The 24002-nt window shown below is 41.1% G+C and overlaps 1 protein-coding gene across 10 annotated transcripts in view; it reads right to left on the reverse strand.

Moving 5' to 3' along the window:
- Positions 1-24002, reverse strand: part of ZMYND8 (zinc finger MYND-type containing 8) — a 112463-nt gene that overhangs the window by 86389 nt on the left and 2072 nt on the right. For 2 of the 10 annotated variants that reach the window (XM_088472153.1, XM_088472148.1), the window contains exons 1-3: positions 20632-20780; positions 19964-20194; positions 7699-7769 (exon numbers count right to left, since the gene is read on the reverse strand). In XM_088472153.1, the coding sequence (XP_088328279.1) occupies positions 7699-7769; positions 19964-19977 (85 nt within the window). In that variant the 5' untranslated portion in view covers positions 19978-20194; positions 20632-20780. Of the gene's footprint in view, positions 1-7698; positions 7770-9314; positions 9343-19183; positions 19236-19963; positions 20195-20564; positions 20781-24002 lie in introns of those variants that run through there. The other 8 variants (XM_088472155.1, XM_088472158.1, XM_088472150.1 and 5 more) reach the window with 6 other exon arrangements.

Raw genomic sequence — 24002 nt, forward strand, 5'->3', positions numbered from 1 at the left:
CATCCCTAACTCAGACCCATCTCCATGTGTGTCTCCCCAGCCATTGGCCTCACTGCATGTCAATGAAATATACCCCCTAGTGTTTGGAAACTGTAGGATGTACACACTGGCTGATATAGTGGCCAATCAATTGATCGGCCAGTATACTGTGTGCCCATCGGCCAGTTTGTACCAGCTATATGTCTGCTAACGACTTTTTTCACAGATATATCTCGTTGGCTGTGCTGCACAGCCGATGGAAGATATAACACTCCATTGCGCTGTGTGTAAGGCGGATCAGCCGACCGCCCGTACACTTGTAGAGGAGGGCGCGGGAAGGGGGGCACGATGCGAACAGACACCCTGCCAGCGGGACCCGCAGCCAGATTAATAACCATCATCTACAGATCACTTGATCTGCACATATATTTTTTAGGCGTGTACCCAGCTTTAGTCTTTGGAAGGATATTCCTGCTGGGTTATTCATTAAAAGCTGCAGCTTAACGTGTTTATTGACACAGGTAAATAATCAGCAGCTACAGGCTGTATTGGGGAAGGGTGAGTTAAACTGCTCAGTTCCATCCCCCCACAGTGTGATGAATGCAAACATCATGCAGTTGTGTAGTGTCTATGCTGGATTAGTTTTTGCTAATTGCTAGAATGAGTTATAAGGGAGAAATCAGACATTTTCCAGACTTTGAGAGCTGACAACACTATGACAAAGACTGAAATCCTGTTTAATGTGTGTGGTGTGTTGTGTAATTTATTACTCATCTCACCACCCTATCCACACACACTACCTGCTCCTGCGTTATGGCTCCTGGTATTAGAAAAACAAACTCTTATTCTAATAATTAAATGTCATATTAAGGCTCAAAAATGGTCTCTCCGGCAGTCTGTCCTAGTGCAGAAGGTTGTACCTACAAATTGAGAGATAATCTTATTTCTTACATAGGCTAAATTGTTGTCTGTTCCTCAATAAACATACTTGTGAAGGGAGTGCTTAAAACAACGTATACAAATATGGGATTCATGGGTTGAATACTGCACAAGCGTAATAAATATTAGCTGTATTCCGCCGCAACATCTTAAAACAAAAAAAGGACATACTTATAAAGACACTTGCTGCATAACTACATCTACAGACATCCATGCACCATGGAATGGCAAGAACAAATGGGATTTCCAAATGTCTGACTGGCCTGCTGCATGATATCACAAGGTACAAACACTGAACCCAGAGTATTATATAAACAGGACATACCAGTTATGCTTGTTACTAAATATATATAAGGGAATGGCAAGACCTGACCTTACTTCTTACTAGTGAGCAGGACATTCTTATGATCTATACACATATTAATTATAATATACACCAATTCTGCTTTGCTGACCAACACTGTATTCTGATGGAATGCAACATGCTATTGCACCCACTGAAAAAGTGGGATATACAACATTCCCTCTCAGAGAATAAAATGAATGCAGGACAAAGGACAGATTGTTACTGGGATCTCTAGGGAGTAGGCACGCAGCGGTTTCTGTGCTGAGAGAGGTTGCCATGGAAAATGTTACGTCACTCTCTGCCCGAGATATGATACTGACAGTGGGGGTTTCACAGACAGGCTGAGATAGCTCTGTGTAGGAAAATGTTCACATGTAAAAATGCAGGCTACAATCCTTTTTTTTTTGCTGGTAAAAATCTATGACACTGTACACATAAAAGAGAATATTTTACACATAATGAGAGAAGCAGCAGCTCCTAATCCTTCCGATTTCATAGAATGCCAAATGTTGTGCAATAGCAAAAGCAATAGCTTGTTCCTCTTCCGCCCACACCTCCCCCCATACCTCACCTCCCCCATGCTCCTGCTACATCTTCAAAGGCCACACAAAATGGAAAACCACTTTCCTGTCAAACCCATTATAGCAACATTCTTCTTAAAACAGAAGGTATTTACATATCCCTACAATAAAATAGCATTGTCTCAGCCTAAAACGAAGAAAAATAAATAATAAAACGGATTTATTCCTTGTTTACGGAATTGTGGGCAGATACATAAAATTGTCACTTTTATGTCCCTGTGGAGATGTGCATTAACCACGGCTTTATATATACAGTAAAGACATGCAGAGTCAAATGTCCAGCTTGCATAAAGCTGTTTCAAACTTATTAGCTCTCATCAGTGCAAGATAAAGAACAATGGATTCTACGGTTTTGAAAATTTGTCCTCAAGATTTTTAAATCAACCACACAAGCATTTTATATGAAGGGACAAAAAATAGATTTAGTATCATGTTTAGAAGACATGAAAATCTGCACGCAAAGTTCCCATATTTGGATAGAATGCATCATTTCATTGCTGCTCCTTCCTTCTCAATGGAATAATTACTTTTCACAGACTCAGGCCGGGATGTACTAAAGGACAGATTGTTACTGGGATCTCTAGGGAGTAGACACGCAGCAGTTTTCGGGGGGGTTTACCGCATTCTCTTATGTACTAAGCCCCGGCCGCCCTATTATCGGAGCAGAGGGTAACGCCAGAGAAACCTGGCGTTACCCTATAGAAGCCTATGGCCTTCTTACCGCATTCCGCACCCGACGCTTCGCCACCTCGCAACCGCCCAGCACTGGTCCTCACACACCTTAGTCTTCTGGTCGCTGGCCCATGCTCCTCTGCCTCCTTCTCCTCCTAATCTTCTTCCGGGTGCAGAGAGGAGGTGGAGGAGCCCAGGACTTCTTGCACAGGCCACCAGCAGGAAGTTCCCGTGGCTCGGAGTCCCACAGAGACCCCATCACTTGGCGTCAGCTGCTTCGCAAAGGGCAGCGCTTATCGCAAGAGTTGTCCTTTGCAATACTAATTGCATATGCGATTGGTAAGGTTGTGGTGACTGGCGGGATGTACACCGCAAGGTTAGTACATCATGGTCTCAGACTGGTTTCTTAAGCTGGGTACACATCAGACAATGTCTGTACCCAGCGACGCGATCGCCGATGGCACAGACTACATATTGTGCAGCCAGTACACATTAGACGATCTGGTGTCCGACCGCCCAATACGTCGGCCCCTGCCACATCCCGCTGCATGGGGTCGTCAGTCACATTGTCAGATTGAGCTACATGTAGGACCTACGCAACGATGTGACTGATAAGCAAATGGGAACGCACATGGCCTGGCATAGAACGTACACATTGGGCGATATTGAGAATATATATCGGACCGATCTGTCGGATCGGCCAAAATATCGTCTAATGTATACCCACCTTAATTATGCATAAAGGATACGGATTGTTAAAAACAAAAAGGATGGAGAGAACGTAATTGTAAGCACGGTGGAGTAGGCATACACTACACTATACGTAGCACAGACAGTGTAATGGTTAGCATTACTGCCTCACAGCACTGAGGTCATGGGTTCAATACCCACTACGGCCCTGTGGAGTTTGTATATTCTCCCTGGGCTTGCGTGGGTTTCCTCCGGTTTCCTCCCACACTCCAAACATATACTGGTAGGTTGGCTCCCAACAAAATGTATCCCTAATGTGTATGTGTGTGAGCATGTGGTAGGGAATATAGATTGTAAGCCCCACTGGGGCAAATATTCTCTGTTAAGCGCTGCAGAACAGTGGCATCACAATGGGGGTGCGGGGTGCACCAGGGTGTCACCCTCAGAAGGGGATGACACCAAAATGCTGGCTCCTCTTCAGTGACAGGAGCCGGGTGCCGCAGTTTGACATTATCTATTAGCACTCGGCTCCTGTCACAGAGGAGAGGTGTGATGCAATCGGGATTTCCCAATAGGCCACGCCCCATTTTTCTGGAGGGGGGACTATGGAGTGCGCCCCAGGTATCACCAGACTTGGTGAAACCTCTGCTGCGCTGTGCGCTAGATTAATAAATAATAAATAGATGTTAATAAATGAAGCATTCTGGAAAAAAAAAATACAAAAAATTGTATAGTACAGTATTTACAATAATTACACTTAATCTTATTTACTTTACAGCAAAATGGACCTACTGAATACACACAATGTAGGTAGCCATTTTGTTAGTTTAGGCAGTATGCAGACATAAATGTCAACAAGTCTTGGTTAACTTAGTTAATGGGACACAACGTATTTCTCTTGGGTTAACATGCTCTACATGTATTAATACAGGCAAAATGTATGAGATGCAAATACATTTTTACTCATTTTCCCAGTTGGGATGTGTGAACAAACCCTTTAAAGATTTGTCCCTGGAATTGTTCGTTTCTGGTTTCAATATCATCTACCCGGACAGTAAAATTCCTAAACTAGCATTTACGGAGTTGCAGGTTGAAGGTGAAAATAAATAGTAAAGCTACCATGTTAGGAATTGCAGCCCTCAGCTGTTTACCTAGACTAAAGACGACGTGCTTGAATCCACTTGATTAGAACCAACATGAAACGATTGCAAAATGGTGGTAACTGATTGGTTCAACCCATGTATCAGCAACAAGTTTATACATCGTCATTTAGAATACTAGTGGAGCCCTAAAATCTGCTCTTCTCGATCCCAGAAATCATACTTTGGACATACTAGCGAGATATGTATGTACAGGGCTGTGAAAGTACAAGAGTCATCAGCTGACTGGACTTTCTGCTTTGTCCATTCATATCAGAGTTTTATTGTTCATTTGGCCAAACAACTTGTCCCAGCTGTACATGTGGCTGGCTTCATAGATGAATAGATGTACCTTCTCCATGATCCACGTTATAGATTTGCTAATGATTTTAGTACTGTAGTTCTTTTACAGAAAGAAACACACTTTTATGATTTTGTGGTTCTTTAAGTGAAATCAAATTAACTAGGCACAACATTCAGCTGACCTAGTTCATTTACGCTGAAAAGTTGCTGTATGTCATATTTAGAACACAACAAGCTGCTCAGAATAATTCTCAGCTACACGCCCTTGTTACCAAGTGCTGTACTATGTGTTTTTCTCACTCAAGGAAGCGATAAAAACCCTTTCTCTGCTGTTTACGTTCAAACACATAATTCTTCACCAGCCCTACAGGGGCATATGTATCCAAACTTGATGTGAGATAAAATTGTGAAATATATATCACCAACCAATCAGCTCGAAACTATCATTTCTTAAACACAGCCTGCAAAATGTAAGTTAGAAGCTGATAGGTTGGTGATATATATCTCACATCAAGCTTTGATACATATGCCCCTTAAACCCAATGTTACCTACTTTTCCATTACAGTCAATCCCTTTTGAATGGCGCCTGCCTCGGATATTGCAATTAGACTCACTCTAATAGTTAACACATCACTCCTCTTTATTTACAGCATCAAAATAACGTTGTGTTCTATTATAGCATAAAAGTACCTATATGCTCCTATAACAATTATATTTATGTTTTTATCAGCATTTAGGATATAAACTGTGAGTCAAGTTCACTCATTAACATAATGGTGAAATCCAATGCTAATCAATACTTTGCCTTACAGATGACAATTTGTGTTTAACTCAAAAACAACTTGTCAGTTGCTCAGCAGATGCTGGAATCACAACTGTGTGAGCAGATAAGACAAATATGCAGTGAACTGGAAACAGAGATGTGCCAAGATTGTAAGCACCATTTTGAGGGCACTGCTAGTAAAGTAAACAAAATGGTTCCTGCTAAACATTATCTTACTGAATGATTCGGATGAAGTGAGCGCTCCACAAAATATCCTACTTACAGCTGACCTCATAATCAGATATATGCCTTACTTATTTTTTAAAATGATACTTCTTTGAAAAAAAAAAAAAAGCACATTACAATTTAAATTTACAAAGAAAAACATTACAATTGACAGAAGAAAAAAAAACCTCAAACAAAATGAGTTTTGAAACAATGGATGTTTTCATAATATTTAGGTCTGTCTTATAAAACTGTAATAAGGGCAATGTTTATGGCAGGGGTGGGCAATAAGTGTCCCTCTAGCTGCTGCTGAACTGCACATCCCAGCATGACCTACCACAGTTTTAGCATGCCTTGATAGCAAAACTGTGGCTAGGCTTGATGGGATGTGTAGCCCCACCAGGGGCGTACTAAGAGAGGAGGAGGCTAGTGTGCCCGGGGGCCCTCCTCTCTAGCCGGTACTGCAGTGCATTAATGAGCAGTGAGCACTACTATACTCTGGTGCTGTGCCAGAGTCTACTGTGCATGCTCAGGTCTCCCGGGAATTGGCGAAGCGGGGTTGGGTATGAAATCCCGGCAGCGGCATCCCAATGGATGAATATCCCGATGGGCGGTAAGTACCCTAACTCCACCCCTAACCCTCCCTTAGTGGTACCTAAGCCTAACCTCCCCCCGGAGGTGCCTAACCCTAACCTCCCCCGTGTGGTACATAAACCGAACCCCCCCCCCCCCCTTCCCACACACCATAAACCTAACCCTCCCGGAGGGGTGCCTAACCCTAACCTTCCCCCGGTGGTGAGTAAACCTAACCCCCCACCCTGGCTAACAGTTAGTAAGACCCGCTTACCTTCGTTTGAGATGCTGGCTCTCAGGATTTCGGTGTTGAGATTTCAACACCTATATTTAATCCCAAATCGGGCTTTGCACGTCGGACGCCAGTTAATTAACTACATCCCAGCGCAGTGCCCATTTTACCAGTCATTTTTCTTCTGCACATGGACACAATTCTGGGAAAATGGACGCCATTTTCCTGAGAGGTAAGTATTAAAGAAATGGGTGCAGATTGTGGGCCCCCCATGTACTGCACACCCAGCACCCACTATAGATATGCCACAGAGTCCCACAGCAGGTGGGGGGGGGGCGCTTATTGCCCACCCCTGGTTTTTGGACTTCATCATGATTTGAGATTTGTGGGGGGCATCAGGCTCATAACTGTATAGTATAGAACTTGTCTAAAACCCCTTAGTGTCTGGAGAGTACAGCACATCTGCTCTGACATACGTGCAGCCAGCCAGGTGCACCACTGGAGTTCTTTATTTAGATGACAGTGTGCAGGTTTCTGAATTGCTATTCATGTGGTAATACAGACAGGAAGAAACAACTGTAGAAGCTACCCATGCATGCATCCAGTATTAAAGGGGCAGACCTTAAAATATGTAAACATACCACTATACTGCACGTGTAAATTCACCACCATATACAATAACTTTTACACAGAAAAAGTCCATAAAAAGTACTCAATCCTTATAGGGTCCCCTCACTGTTCACCAGGAACATACTGTTAAACAAAAGTGTACAAAAATATTTATTTACCTTGAAGCAGCAATCTTTTGAGACATATCCAACCTCTCTTTCAATCACTGAACTTTGTATTTTTAAAGGGAAAGTGCCATTTTCCTGAACACACTATACAAACTAGTAAACATGGCAGCAGACCAGCTTCCTGCTATACATGTTGTTGTAAATAGGAGAAACGCACCCCCAACAGCCATGTTTTATTAACCCTCTCTTTCCCAAATCCCTTCAAACTCTACGTTAAAAAAAAAAAAAGACAATGTCCAGCTATTTCGCAGTAAATACTGCGGGATTTTTTATAAAACAACATATATTATAGTAAGCATATAAAAATAACTCGATTCACCTGAACTTGTACTTTCCCTAAGGATTATGCTAAGTCACTCTAGTAGTAAAAAGCTTGTATGCCAGTTATGTCCAGAAAAAGGTGTAAGATTGTATCTACTGGTTTTAGGTTGTATATGGGCATACAAACTGTTCCTCACCTTTAGATCGAGTGGTGACATCCATTCCCTCTACCACCTCCTGCTCAGTCTTTACTTCCTCGTCTGCCAAACTGTGGGAAACAAATGGAAGAGAATAGGTGACATGTCAACATATACAACACATGCAGCTTTCATCCAGCTTCAGCCCTAACATGGAGCCCAGAAGATGTATCCATTAGATTTTCCTCAGCAAATCTAGTGTCAATCTCTCATAATGACAGACCCAAAGAATGTAAGTGACTGCTCCCTGGATGGAGAAGATCCATAAATAATCAGTGGACTTCCTGAGGTAATAAAACAAAAACAGGACAGTCCATTACTGCATTACTACATTAAGAACACAGCCATTCATTTTTGCATGTAACTAACGATAAATGAGACAGTAACTCTTGAGGTGGGGGGAGGGGGGGATATAAGCCATGGAAGCAAAGGATATCAGCACTTTGCACCTTCAATGCCAGTATTCAGGAGATAATGCTAGCCCTGCAGATTCTGCAAGGAGAGCGTCCGCTTTATGCAGCACTCTAGCCAGCTGAGATTATTCAAAATGATCTTTAATAAACATGTAAACCCTCTCTCATCCTTGGGCATCTTCAAGAGAAATCTGAATACTATACATAACATCCTCTCTATGCAGCTCATCCACACATATGATCTATAAAGATCATGGCATAGGTCTATAGTCTATTAAATCTTAGTAATGTATAAAAAGTCTCCCAGTCAATATGGATGAACACACTTGAAATAACCTCTTCGGTGAGAAAGCAGCACCAGCATGAGACAGTCTCACTAAGGTAAGATTGATGGGGGGAGGGTTTTGTATTTTTCTGGTTTGTTTTTTTTTTTAAGCAGAAGAAGAATTTCTTTTCGGACCTTCACATCAAGGATCTAGTGAGAAAGTGCTGGGCTCAGATTAGGAAAGGGTTATTGTGCATTCATTTTACTGGTATATACATAGTGACCAGATATAGATGGTATAATAATTGATATCTGATATTGCCATGAGATTTGTCATCTATCAATCAATACTGGAAGCTAGAAAACTGCCATATATTAGCAAAGGGTAAGTGGACTATTTAAGCATAATGATGCCTAGCTGTCAATCATTTTATATGCACACTGAAGAGAAGAAAGAAGAAAAATCGATATTCCTCTCATTCCCCTTTGCTTTGCATTAACCATTTCATCAGCAGATGGTTTTGTAGACATTAAAATGTCTAAATTGTTCTTGTTTTACCTTGTCAAATGCGCTTGCTTTGCATGCAATAACATTTGTCTGGTTACAATGTAGCACAGCTAACAGAAAACTATAATGTTACCTCACAGATATGGAAATAAAATGCTGAGAACTAACTTTGCATGCCACAAATCTAACATTATTAATGCATATGCTTTGTAAGCTATCTGAGGAAGAGGTGACACACTAGTTATTCAGGAACTCTGTCTTCACCCTTGCTCCAGTTAGAACATAAACAATAAATACTAAGCATGAATACTACAAATGTTAAATTCAAAATATTAAAATGCATGTAAAAAGATGGGGTGCTAACAATTCTGAACCTGGAGGAACATTAGGTTATTTTTTTTTTTGTTTTATTTTTTTTTTAAAGACTCACCTATCACACTCTAGTCATCGATGTAACTTGTGCAGGTTCTTAAAATGGCGTTTGGCAGCAATGAACTGCCCCATTCCTGCACTGTAGCTAAAATGGAAGCAGTTTATTCAATAAGGTCGTAATGTGGACTGAAGTGCTATCTCCCTCACCGGCTCCACTAAAGCAAAGAGATTGCTTTTTATTTCAGCAATTGTAGATGAAAACCAAATGCTTAGAGAGAATTCAGACTAGTATGATTTACACATCAGAAACGCTTGGACAGAACAAAGGTCAAAGCTTTATGTGGATGCAAAAAAGAAGAAATGAGGTCTATAAACCATCAAAACAGATTTTTAGCATATAGCTGAGCTCGGTTTCTGTTTTTTGGCACAGTCAGTCCTTATTGTTGTCTTAACAACTGCTACTTGCACAGCAACAGATGACCCCCCAAAATGGTGTCTGTGTTAAAACATATGAGTTACATACAAAGATGCACTGTTCAATATACTTGTACGAACACTTGCATTCTGCAGTACAGACTGCCACGGGTGTGGTTTGAAAGATCTATAGTAAAAATGTAGACAATGTCTAGATAGACACAAAATTGGTCGACACATGGTTTTATTTGTTTTCTAACCCTAATCTTCACCCTAACCTTCCTCTTGTTGCCTAAACATCACCCTAACCCTCCCGGTGCCTAACCCTAACCGTTGGGGTAAGTGCCTAACCCTTAAAAAAAAAAAAAAAAACATGTCGACCTTTTGACCCTGTCGACGTTTAGTGTGTTGACATTTTGTCCCTGTCGATCTATTGAGTGTCTAACATCTACCTTTTTGCTGTAGATCTTTAGACCGGATCCAGTCTACCACTACTGCTGCCCAAATCCACTAGTTCAGGCTTAATAACAAAATAAGTATGGGTATACTGCACAATATCCTCATTAAAGTAATATTGGACACTGGCACAAAAGATCTTAAGAGGCTGCTTCCAAAAGGTTAAATAATTTTAGTATATTCTATTTTTAGCTATAGTCTCAGAAAAACATCCACCTGCATCTTATAATGAATGTCTTATTATGGCCTTCTTAAAAAAAAGATGTTGACATATTTCCAGTATTAGTTAATATGCTGCAGTTGAATTTCTAGGTCTTGTAAATAAGAGGATAGTGAGAAATTTGCAGTAGAAACAGCAGTAAATTTTGATCAATACCATAAAATACACTATATTAAAAAAAAAATGTTGTTGTAGGGAGACTGTGGAACAAAGGGCCAAATGTACCAAGCCTTATAAAGAGGTCAGGTGGAGACGTTGTTCATAGCAACCAATCAGCTTCTAGCTATCATTTTATAGAACGTACTTGATAAATGATAGCTAGAAGAGGATTGTTTACTATGGTCAATTTCTCAACTTGTCCTCTTTGTAAGGTGTGATACATCTTCCTATAAGTAGTAATGTGTGGTAGAGACACCTGAGAAAGGAGACCTATAGGAGTATGGATGGGCAATAAATGGGTCATATAGCAATGCACAGAAATAAGATAGGACAATAAAACAGACTATGAGGGGGAGTTCAATTCTCATCGCAAGGATGTAGCTCCCAGGTTAAGTACCCTAAGCCCTTCAACTGACTGCATCGCACCAGGCACTTAGCTCAGGGGAAGCACCTTACTGCGACTAATGGGGTTTACGCACTATAAACTGCATCTCCCAGGCTAAGTGCCCGGCGCTATGCTGTTTCCGCACATGGTAACAATGTGACTAGCCCCTGTGCACTAGTTAAAAAGGTATGCTCGTACCCTCAGGATGGTGCGAGCAGACATTCGCCAGTCGTGGGTTTACAACACTTTACCTAGGAGCCACATCCCTGTGAGGAGATATGAATTCCCCCCTATTATTTTACCAGTATTGTTTGTTTGTTTGTTTTTTTTTCTTTAAACCTTTATAACTGTTGTTTTATTATTATATTAATTCATTTATAATATTAAAAAATATGTTTTTGATCATGCAGTTAGTTTGCTCTTTTTTGAAACGGTCATTCATTGTGGTTGGAACTGGGGGCAAAGTTGGGGGCTGGGAATGATGGAAACACAGCAAAGTTGGGGGCTGGGAATGATGAAAAACTGCAACCATAAGGACAATACTAATCCACAGTTTTGTAGGCAGAAAATAAAGTTCCTGCTTCAAATTTTATGACAAAGCCCTGAACAACTGTGGAGCTTAAGCTAGGTACTCGCCTGAATGATGTGGCGACCCAGCAATGCGATGTAACGATCGCATCGCCGTACACACACTACACAATCCACCATACGACAACACGATATATCGTTACATACTTAATGAAAGAACACCACGATGTCATTGGCATCGTCCCATCTGATGTGCAGCACAAGATGGGATGATGCAACCACACCATTCATCAAAAGATGAATTCTGTGGATTTGGTCGTACACACTATACGATGATCGTTGCGACCCGGCCGGGATCACAAGATTAGCCAATATATCATATAGTGTGTACCCAGCTTAAGTCTCAAAAAAGAGACTAAAGAGTTCAGGTAAGAAATGTGCAGGGGAATGGGGGAAGGTGGGAGTATTGATTTAGGAAGGGTGGGGGGAGGGAATGTTCTGCATTTGGGAATAGAGAGGAGAATTTGCTCCTACAGAGGCAATGGAGGAAATATGTTAACACACTCCCCTCATCTCTGTAGTATTTACAGAGGTGCAAGGGGAATGGGCTATTGCAGAGGTGAGGGGCAGAATATGTTACAAAGGAAGGTAGTTGCTTGCTCCCTATGTGACATAATCACACCCATTACATGTGCTGATGGCGCACGGCCACCTAAAGATTTTTTATAATGTTCAAATGAGTACTCTCCCTCCACTGCAGTCCACAGACTAAGAAAGGTTGTGCATTTATATATGGGTAAAGTTAATAGTAGTAGTATAGCAAATATTCTGTACACATATGCTATTAAGGCTATGTCACAAAAAAATCTGATCCACTAGGAGTTGTTGTAATTTCCCCACCATTTTGAGTAAGATCCACCATTACACACAGGCACATCTGCACAAAACGGTCAGGGCTTCAAGACTCAGATTACAGTACCTACACTACAGCTGTGTTTACAAAGAAAAAGAAAAAAGAAACAAAATAGAAAGTATAATAATGCTAAATTATATAGCAAGTGCATTTTTCCTCTTCTCTCATCCTATAGACTGAGAGAATTAGCATTGGCTAATATCAGTAACCTTACATAGAGTAAGCATAGCTCAACGTACTGTATTCACTAATAATTGTGAAACAATGCAGGATAAATGGAACCTTATTATAGTGTTAGAAAAAAAAACAAACACTACAGAACAGGCCCATCTTACAGTACTGTAATGTTCTATTCAGAATAGAATGGAACTTTTATCACAATATGAAGTCTTTCCCAAACCATGTGAAATGCAGTGGTGCTTCTGTCAAAATAATACAGTAATGTTAAATAAAGGTTCGTCCGATTTAAAAGTAGCCGTGATCAATGAGAAAGATGATAACGGGGAAAGACACTTGTCTCGCGGTAGAGTCACATCCTCACGGTTGAGAGGACCACAGTTCCATTTGCTCATTCCTATAACTTGATTCATGTGGGAATAAAACTACTAATTAGCATGCATCCAGAAGTATAGCGTGTTGCCATGGCGCCCGGAGCATGTGTGCTAACACCCCCCCACCCCCCAAGTGTGCCAGGTAGGGGGGCGTCCAGCATGTAGAGGCAAATTAAAGGGAAATAAAAATAAATATTAGGGGCAGTATTAAACTGGGACATGGAGGACTAGATCTATTCCTACCCACTAAAGTAATTCTACCAATTAAAAATAAACCAAACAGTAGTGCCCATAATTCACGTTATGCCACACAGTAGTGCCCCTTATTCACATTACACCACACAGTAGTGTATTTTATTCATGTCACGCCCCTTATTCACATTATGTTACAAAATAATGGCCACAATGCACGTTATGCTACACATTAGTGCCCATTAATTCGCGTTATGCTACAGTTTGGACTATTTTTTCACATTATGCTACACAGTAGTCCCCACAGTTCATATTATGCCACAGTAATGTCCATAGTTAACATTACGACACAGTAGTACTCCATATTCACATTATGCCCAACAATAGTGCCCTTATTTAAGTTATGCCACAGTAGTGTCCCTCATACACATGCCATAGTAGTGCCCCTTATTGGCATTTGGTGTCAGAGCAATCAGGCATGAGCTCACCAGACTTGCCGCTCTCCCAGTCACAGGTGCCGTGACCCAGGCTCTCAGCAGCAGCACCCAGCTCAGGCCTCCCCTCAGTAGCAGGGACACAGCCGCCATGTTCTCTCCTTCATGCAAACTAGGGACTGACGGCTGACATAAGGGCCAGGGTGGTAGGTGGGACCCACCTCAGAGGTGGAAAAGAGGAGAAGCCCGGGTTGATGATGGGAGGGGACTGCCTCCTCCTCCCTCTTTGTTATTGCCCAATCTCCAACCTTCCTCCCTTCTGTTCAGTCCCAGAGCCAGATTAAGATCCCACAGGGCCCTATGCAAAATACTGCCTTGGGGCTCCATATTAATGTGTATAAATATATATTATACAATTTCTCACACAGCTCTCCCCACTCACTGAGATCTTCCCCCTTCTCACACATATCTTCTCTTCTCAAACACACAACGATCCCTCCTCATTCAGACCCCACCACAGCTCTTCCCCTTAGACTGCTCACCTCCCCTTACACAGCTGTCCCCTCACACACACACACACAGCACTCCCCCCTCACTCAGCCTCCCCTCACACACAGCACTCCCCCCTCACTCAGATCTTCTCTTCACTCACGTCCCTCCCTTCACAAATACAGTTCTCTCACTCACAAAGATATCCCCTCCTCACACATACCAACCCCCGCACACACTCATACACACACAGCTCTTCCACTTAACAAAGCTCCCCTCGCTTCACACACACAGATATTCCCTTTTAATCAGATCTCCTTCCCCCTCCTCCTTACTGTTGCAGAGTGCTGGAGATCAGCCATTCAACTGAGGGAAGGGGGAATCACCTGCTGATGAGCTGAGCATGAAGCACATAAAGAGATCAGTGCAACCATATTGGGGGTGTGGTGAAGCCACAAGTGCCACTTCATCCACACCATGCCTCCTGCCTGGAGGCACTGATCTCTTGTGCTTCACGCTCAGCATGTGCTCTGCCCTTCGTCGGATGCTGATCTCCAGCTCCCTGGTCGGAGCAGGTGCTCTACTGGAGCCACCCTCGCTACACCCCCGCATGCATCTAGTTGTTAATATATCCACTATAAAGAAGTCACTTTCTAGAGGTAAGATATCTCCTATACCTACAAAGAATCCATTGATGATTAGCCTGGAACAGAGAGTGGAATAAGAATATTGACTTTTCTATAATGGGAGATATTCTGTACTCTATCAGTAAGTACAGTAGCAGTGGGCCCACCGATAACGCTCTAGGTCTAGGACCTCACTGCCAGCTATAATTACATAGTAATATAAAATATTATTCTCAACACATCTATTACTAAGATTATGAGCCTGAAAGACACTTAATCTGTTTTATTTTTTAATGTTCTAAAGATGTTTTTTTTTTCTAATCGAGACCATGCAGTGAATCCCATATTAGTTTAAATAATTAGTGGCAATAATGTTATTATTACTTCCACGTGAACATTACTCATCATGCACAGAAAAGCAACTCTGCACAACCTTTCCTGACTCTGCTGCACTTTCAGACTAAAGAGACATGTCCAGTGGCTGGATGTGGCCTACAAGAAGGAGGCCACGAGAGGTGCATGTTACCGTTGCAAAATCAATAAGCATTCTTTTTTTTATTTATTTTATTTATCACATTACTTCTAAAAGGGAAAAAGTTTCCATGCCTAGGTCAGTTGTTACACAATGCTCACATTGGGGGTCATGCGTAGATGGACGGCAATTGTGTCTAAATCATGAGGGAAAAATGAGCCCCTTAAAATTTTTTTAATAAAAATGGTTATGTTGCTTAGCTCATGGAGCTGGCTGTATACATAAGATGCATCCAGCTTGGGAAGGATAGCATCATACTTGCCCACTCCCGCAGAAGGTGCGGGAGGCTCCTAATTTTTCGGCCAGTCTCCCACAACCCCGGAAGAGTGGGCGGATCTTCCTCAACCCGTCTACTTCCTAGTGAAGTAGGCAGAATGGGGAGATAATACCACCGGGAATCACAGTCTGTAGGGAGGCGGTGGTGCTAAAAATCACGCAATTGTGTAATTTCAGCCCAGTCATCCCTTCGCAACAGGGGCGGGGCCTAATGACATGAATGCTTGGCCCGCTCCCCGAAGTAGGTAGCTGCATCTCCTCTCTGGCTTCTCCTGGAGAGGAGATAAAAGAAGTAGGCAAGTATTGGTTACATATTAGTCTCCTTCAGTCCTAGAAATTAAATTAGCTTTAAGTATATGCGGCCATATGGGGCACTTACAGTAGCTCTGAACTTGCAGTATTTTGTTTGCGGCTCCATAGGGCTGAGTACAAATAAACACGAGTCCAGGGCGAGATCAGGCTGCGAGTGTGGCGAGTTGAGGTGCCGTTGCTGGCGTTTCCACGCCAGTACAAAGGCAACTTGTGGAATTGACCCTCTGAAATGTACAGTAGTCTTTGCGCCTAGTTTATACTAGGGATGTGCAAGCTCGGATAGGTTCGAGTTTGCACGTGGAGTTCGGATTTTTCCCTCCAAAAAAACGGAACTCAGAACGAGGCAAAACGTCATCTTACATGGACGAACATCATCATTCCTGGACAAAAGACCAGGAATGATGATGTTCGCCCATGTAAGATGACGTTTTGCCTCATTCTGAGTTCCGTTTTTTTGGAGGGAAAAATCCGAACTCCACGTGCAAACTCGAACCTATCCGAGCCTGCACATCCCTAGTTTATACTAGGTGGTGTTCATACAGTGCTATTGATTACTGACTAATAAAGTCACATTCCTCTTGTCAAAGGAAATTCCACCAAATCCAAAAATATATTAAGTTCAAATCAATACACACGACTGTTGCCTTTATTTCCATGGACCGTTTGCAATCACTCTATTAATGCGAATGGAACAGAACAGCAACATTACCATAGCATTAGCAAAAGTGGGAGTGTTTCAGACACATTCAAGTCGATCAGAGCAGCTGTCATCATCATCATCATCAATTTGTATTTTGCACCAGGTTTCAAGCACCTGTTTCGCCTCCCAACAAGCACACAAGTCATGTGGTCAGCATAAGACACATTTTGCACAGACACATCCTTAATGTATTTTGTCTACTATTACATCCCCTCCGAGCCTGTCCCCCTCAGCGCAAGTGGTTGTAAGCACAAAATATGATTCGGTCGGTCGGCATGGCTATGGGGAATAAGAATTAGAGATGAATGGGTTTTGACTGTGTTCTTTTTGCCAAATTAGTGCAAGTTCAGATTTATCTTATTGCCTATCCAAAAACACGTGAGAACCGGATAGCCAATAAGATGCTGTGAGATCCAAAACATAACCGCATATAACCAAACTGCTTTCTCTAATAAGAATTTCTAATGCATGTGTCCAGTAGAAAAATAAAAAGCACAATTTGTGTCCAAGGCTACATGAGCCCCCTTTGCTCCATATAAAAAATAAATTGCACCTTCATATGAAGCAGCTGGCTGTATCTGTATTCACAGCAGTAAAAACAAGCATATATTTGAAAGAGCTGAATCACTAACATGGAGTTAGAAGCGCTGAGAGAAACTTCCAGAATCATGCCATTCTCCGCTCTCCAGTTGTCAGCTGTTAACCAGCTTTGTGCTGTCATTGGTGTAAAACACTTTACAGGACACTCGATTGGTCCAAATGGGCTGTTTCCCTCCCCCCCCCACCTTTTTACTCCTTCCTCAGTTTCAGACATCTTGCTGCAATGCAGGCATTTCTAGCATGTCTGTGTGTGTAAGAAACAGAACTGGATTCATTAAGTGTGCGTCACCTAAAGAAGTGTTAACGTTTCCTAATAAACGCACTACAAAGCTGCAGAACGGAACATCTGACATACCATTGGCATATGGGAACTTGCTAAATTCCAAAGAGGTGAATTAACCCATTTGGTGCAAAACACTATTGGCATCAAATTTAACATGACAGAGACAATACTTATAGCACCGACCTAAGTTACCCTGGTCTAGCGATTCATTATCCTATCCTTACTTGGCACCTTAACTGGTGCAGAGGGCAGCCCATATAACTGGTATAACTGTAGGGCAGATGTACTATTAATGCTACTACCCTATGTGTCAGGCAATGTATTGCAGAGGCCTAAACACCATGGGGCATATGTATCAAATCTTGATGTGAGATAAAATTGTGAAATATATATCACCAACCAATCATCTCCAAACTATCATTTCTTAAACACAGCCTGCAAAATGCAAGTTAGAAGCTGATTGGTTGGTGATATAGATCTCACAATTTTATCTCACATCAAGCTTTGATACATATGCCCCCATGTGTATTAATTGCTAATAAGATATATTGCTCAACATAAATGGTAAAATGGGTTACAAGCTCCATAAATAAGACAGTGGCACATCGCTGCAGTCGTGCGTGGGGTAAATAGTAATATAAATTCACTTAATGATGCTAACCCCTTTTTGCACACATTCAGCAGAGAGAATTTTTCATTAAACTTCAAGGTTAGTGGAGTGGCAGTGCTTAGCAAACACTCCATACCAAGACGGAGGAGCTGGCACTGCTGGTGACGTCAGAAAACAGCTCCATTTTGTAGACTTTAACCCTTCAGCCAGCAATTTGCCAGAGGCCTCTGTGTTAGAGAGTAAACACACACACATTCTGTGTATATTTATTGATTAATAAATTAAGATTCCTGAAAGGCTGAACAGGATAATTATTAACAGTTAAAAATGGTAAATGACCTGTTTACGGAACAATCATGACATATACAATAGCCCTTGTGTCACAGAGGGAAGTTGGAGGGGGTGGGTGAGATCACACAGTTTAATACCCTTTCATTTACTGTATCTTAGAATGTAAAATCAAACTGAAACACAGCTGGGGCGATCCGCCACCTAATTATTATTCCATAACTAAAATTAAACCTTGTCATATGACTACTAAAAATAAGTGAAAGACTCTTTGGAGAAACCACATCCTTTCTAAATGCTGCGTACATGGGATTAATCAGTTAGTGGGACCTGTGATGTCACTTCAATACAGATATAAGATATTGTAAACTAAAATGATACCATTCAGTGAGAACAGGAATAAAAATCAAAACATATACCAAAGCTTACAAATGGCAGGAAGTAGCAATCACAACTTGAGATGCAGATTAACCAGACACTAAATATATCACGTACGCAGAGGGAACACAACCATTTGCTTACTTGTTTCCATAGATATAGAATGGATGTTTTCTTCACTACTGCAAATGATTAATACCTTTAAACTTACCTTTGCGTTTTCCAGGAGGGGATAAACATAAAAAAAAAAAAGCCAAAACGAGAAGGAACCATATAATTAACCCTTTCTGTAGTATGGGAAAGGCCTACAAGCATTAACAGCAGTGAACAGGGCCATTACATGGGGTTAAAATAGCATTATAAACAAGAAAGCTTTAAAATATATAATCTCTCAGCAAACTATAACTGTACATTAATGCAATAATGAACCTAATCTAGACTAAAACCCATGGAAAATACATACTGTGTTTTAATATCTGTGTGGATAGCTAACCTTGATGAATATAGGTTTTTATTTTTTAATTTGTCATTAAAATATCTGACAAGGTAGTTTAAGACATAAAAACACGTGATTTACTTACTGTTTGATATCCATACTACTTTGCTTCAGGGATGAAAGTAGTCATACATCCAGTGTACAAAAAAAAAAAAAAAATCATAAAGAAAAATCTAAAAAAAAATAAATAATAAAAAAAAAAAATCTATATTTTGGTGCAAAAACAAAAAGAGCAACATAAATGCTTAGACTGCAACAGTCCGTAACACACAAGTTAAACAAATGAAAAGTAAGGTTTAATAGGATAGCATTTTACAAATCCAACAGATGCAGGCTAGGCCCAAAATGATGTCAGACATTAATACTGTGGGGGATCCTTGCAGACGGTATAAAAGGGATATTCCTGGGGTAACCTGGTCTTCTAGTGATAAGAAAAGGAAAGTTGCCTGCAGCTCAGGTTGCCAGTTCCTTTTGCTGGTCTCCCTGTAAGGCAGCTGAATGCCTGTGCTGAGTTAGCCTCCATGTTCCCCTCAGCAGCATGTGACACAGGAACAGACAATAATGCAGAGATCTTCCTTGGTGAACCAGGGGAGCATTGTGAAAAAGAAATAAAAAAAAAAACAACACACAACCCACATGGATAAGCAGAAAAAGTTGCTGCACCAGTGTCCCCCAGCACCTCTCATCTAACCTCAGCAGCAAACAGTGGCTAATGACACCTACCCATGTGATCCCCAGGAAAGAAGATTTAACACAGTTGCTGTTGTGGGGTATTTGGCGCGAAAAGTCATTGGAGATGCAACCTGCAAAAGCACAATTTGTATGTCCAAGAGATGGGAATAAACTACAAAAAAGTATGGCTTACCTCTGTGGATGCATTGTTACAGTGTTATGTCAATACATAAAACATGGAGGACAGACTCTCAGTGCTCAGACAGAAAGGGCTTGGCACTCCAGCCTGATGAACAGACTCCCCCTGATACAAGCCGAGGCAGGATTGGATGCTTTCAGGAATCCCAGTGTAATGCTGCAGGCCATTGGCTGAAACACTTCCTGAGCGATTATCTTTGTACAGCATTAGCAAGCAGGAGCCATCCTGTGTAAAGAAAAAGACAGGCTAAGTTAGGCCTTTTCCCCACGTAAACTACAGGTTATTTCCAAGCTAACTGTTCAAAATGACAAGAAGAGAATGGCTCTTTACACAGCCAGTAAGAATCTCAGTGCAGACACACATAAAGATCATTGTAAAATGCAAACTTTGCACCCTCCATTCACTATAAACACCACTTTCTGATACAATGGAGAAACAATGTTGCTATGTGTATTTACGTTGATTTAAACCAATAAAAAGAAACAGCAATGATACATAAAATAATAAAACAACTGCAGGCCTCTATTAGCATTTACCAGAGCTGCAGCATTAAGCACATATAAAATATGAGAAATGTGAGACTAATAATATCAACCTAGAAAGACATGGCATTCCCGTGACACAGGAGCAGCTTTTAGGACTGTCTGTCCTTTTCAACAAACCTTTTATTCCCCCATCCTCCAAGGCCGACTGAAACTGTCCTTAAAGCAACAGAAAGAGAGAGAGGGAGAGAGAGAGAAAAAAAACAGCTTCCGCTCTGGTTGGCTGCAAATTGCAGAGTATTAACCCTGAGACGCCAGCTCTCACTGAAGGGAGGCCTGCTTGTGCATGCAGCCTGAAGACAAAGGGGGAAGGAGGCTTTGGCCCCAATTGGTTTTTTTATGCATTCTTATGTATATAACGGTCATTGTGTCCTCTAATTACAGGCTGATTTACAGTAACACAACAGATAGGAGATTGGGGTCAGTTACTGCATTCTTGCTATGGGTTTTTAAATGTGCAGATAACATGAAGTTCACATGTGCATAGTTTGTCATGTTAATGTTGCACATGGAAATGTAAAAATACTACCACTCCGTTTGAAAATATAGAGCACTTTAAACACATATGAACTGAACAGGACATTGCCTTCCACTGAAATTTTCCTCTCTGTATGCACCATAACAATGGCAAGCACACGGTCAGATTTGTTGTCAGATATGAACGATAATGATTTTAAAAATCGTTCAGATCTGAAAGAAAATCTGACATGTGGGCCTGCAACGATGAACGATGCACGTTTCCGCATGTTAGATAACGATACCTGACATAGTCTGTGTTTGCAGTCAGATTTTGACGATTTCATTAATTTTAATACTGTCTGAAATCGTTCAAATCGTTGGTAAAATCGTTCATCTGACAGATCTGACCGTGTGTATGCACCATTAGGCTACATTTTTTAGATCTACAGCTGACCTACTTCTGAAATGTGCCTGTTGGTCAGTATAAAACTTTATTAACCATATACTTTAATGTATGAGTGTTAGTGTTTGGTAGCTGTGTCTGTTAATGTGTGTATACAATTTCACAAAGTGTGGGGGGGGGGGGATCTAATAGTGTTACATAACAAAATAAAGAGAATATCAACCGTTGACATATACTGCCACCCTACTCCCAGTAACATTATAGATCTACAGCATCTAATCAGTGGCAGCACCTAAAACATCTAGTCATATGGGAGCCATAATTTTACTGATACTGCACATACAAAACAATGACAGACATCTATTAAAAAAAAAAAAGAATGAATGAATAGAGAACAATCCATAAAATTACCAGTGTGAATGTTTTTTTTATTTTCACTAGGCCCCACTTTTGCTGCATATTATAAGCTGCATCTAAGCTTGTTTGTTAGGTACTGCACGTGCAGTACCTCATGTTTAATAGACCTCTCAAATGCTTAAAAAAAACTATAAATAAAAATAAATGGTACTTCCTCATCTTTGCGGCCCCCTGCTGGAGGCGCTGGTTACACTACTTGCGTATCTTCACTAGTGGGTGAAGATACGCAAGTAGCGTAAAGATCACCCAGTGTCCAACGTCATTTCCTACCATCCAAGTGGGCATGGAGGTGGAATATATCCATGTGGCGAGCGAAGGTAGCCACTGTGCCCGCAGCGTGGCGAGCGAAGGAAGCCCACAAGGGTCCAAATGGTATTTCCTCATGTTTACGCTACTTACGTATGTTCACCGACTAGTGAAGATACGTCAGTAGCGTAACCAGCGCCTCCAGCAGGGGGCCGCAAAGATGAGGAAGCACCAAATAAATTAATAAAATAGAATTACCAAAAGTTAATGGTGCTGATGCAGCATTGAACACAAGTACATTTCCAGAGCATATCTTACCTGTTTTCGCTCTGGAAGCAAGCATACTAAACTGCGGGTGATTCAGAGCTATGCGCAAACCAGAAGCATCTCCACTTGCGTTTGAAGGGGTGTAACTGGGTTGTTGTAACGTCGCGTTCTTACATAGGCTAAGCGCTCTCAGCCTACGTGTAAATACGCCAATTTTTAGACATATCGGTTTCACATAATGAAGGACATGGATAATGACGACGGCTAAGGGTCCAAGGGTACGGATTGGGGGCTGTCCGACTGCAGAGATACAGGCGAATATATGAATTTATTACCATACATGAAATGCGAGAGCATTTAAATGCTTGCATATAACTCTGTACCGGCTCCAGTATTTTTACTGTAATCTTCCCCTATATGCACACTTATGTGTGTTGATTCGTGAACAAGCAAAAAGAGGCCTATGCAGGGAACAGCTTAAGTACAATTTGGCAATGATAAATGCACACAGCAAACGTGATAATCACTGATTTGTGCAATAAGAAATCTTGCTGCAGAAGAAGGAACACCCATTTATGGTCTACAATTAGTGGTCAGGGTGGCAACACATTTAGGGGCATATGTATCAAAAGCTTGATGTGAGATAAAATTGTGAAATATATATCACCAACCAATCAGCTCCAAACTATCATTTCTTAAACACAGCCTGCAAAATGTAAGTTAGAAGCGGATTGGTTGGTGATATATATATCTCACATCAAGCTTTGATACATATGCCCCGTAATGAATCATGCATTCACACATACCAGTCAGCCACAAATAGAAAAAAAAAACACTTGCAAGCAAATAAACAAAACTACAATTCTGCCATCTCATGGTCACATTTATAATTGCAGTTATAAAGCAAAAAAGTAAATATTAGATGAGGCATGTTTCTATACGAATTATTGGGCTTCAAAATATTCATTATCCCATAATTATTATTGTTTGTTAGCTACCAGAACTGGTGCACAAAGTCCAATTATACCTACACAGTACAGTGCCTGGTCACAAGCAAGGCCCTCTTTCCTTGCAGTCCTTTGTTCCTTAACCTACTTCATCTCCCCTTAAAATGCTTTTTGCAATCTATGACTCTGAACCTGTCTCCCCTTCAATTGGTGTGCAGGTATAGCACTTATTTTCTATTTACAGTGACTATATTTGCATAGATCTATAGCTATTGTCTGCCAAGCATACAGTATATTGTTATTGAACTGTTATGTTTGAACTCTACTTTTGTATGTACTTTATGTCCTGTTATATTTGTACTCTATTTTTGTATGAACTTTGTACAGCACTGCAGACACCCTATGGTGCTATGTAAATAAAATCTAATAATTGGAAGCTGTTACACTGCTCCACTAAGTGATACAAAAGGCTTTGCATTGTGTATAGCTTTGTCTGCAGGATCACTGGAGAGAAAATTTGCATACTTTTAGCAAACTATTTATAAACAGAAGAAGAGATTTAAATCCTAAAAAGACATGTTTGTGTTGGGGATAGGGCTTCTCCTTAGTTATTAACCATGCAATAGCAATTGCTAGGGGTCTCCTGAGATAACTTCCTCATAGGCTGTCCTCCTAGGCCATCACAAGTATAAAAAAAACATTTGGAATCTGGAGAAGAGTCAAGCGTGTGCAGTTGTGACCTCAACTGACTG

This window comes from Taudactylus pleione, unplaced genomic scaffold, assembly GCF_031769625.1.
Source record: "Taudactylus pleione unplaced genomic scaffold, aTauple2 ptg000121l, whole genome shotgun sequence".
NCBI classification, from domain to species: Eukaryota; Metazoa; Chordata; class Amphibia; order Anura; family Myobatrachidae; genus Taudactylus; species Taudactylus pleione.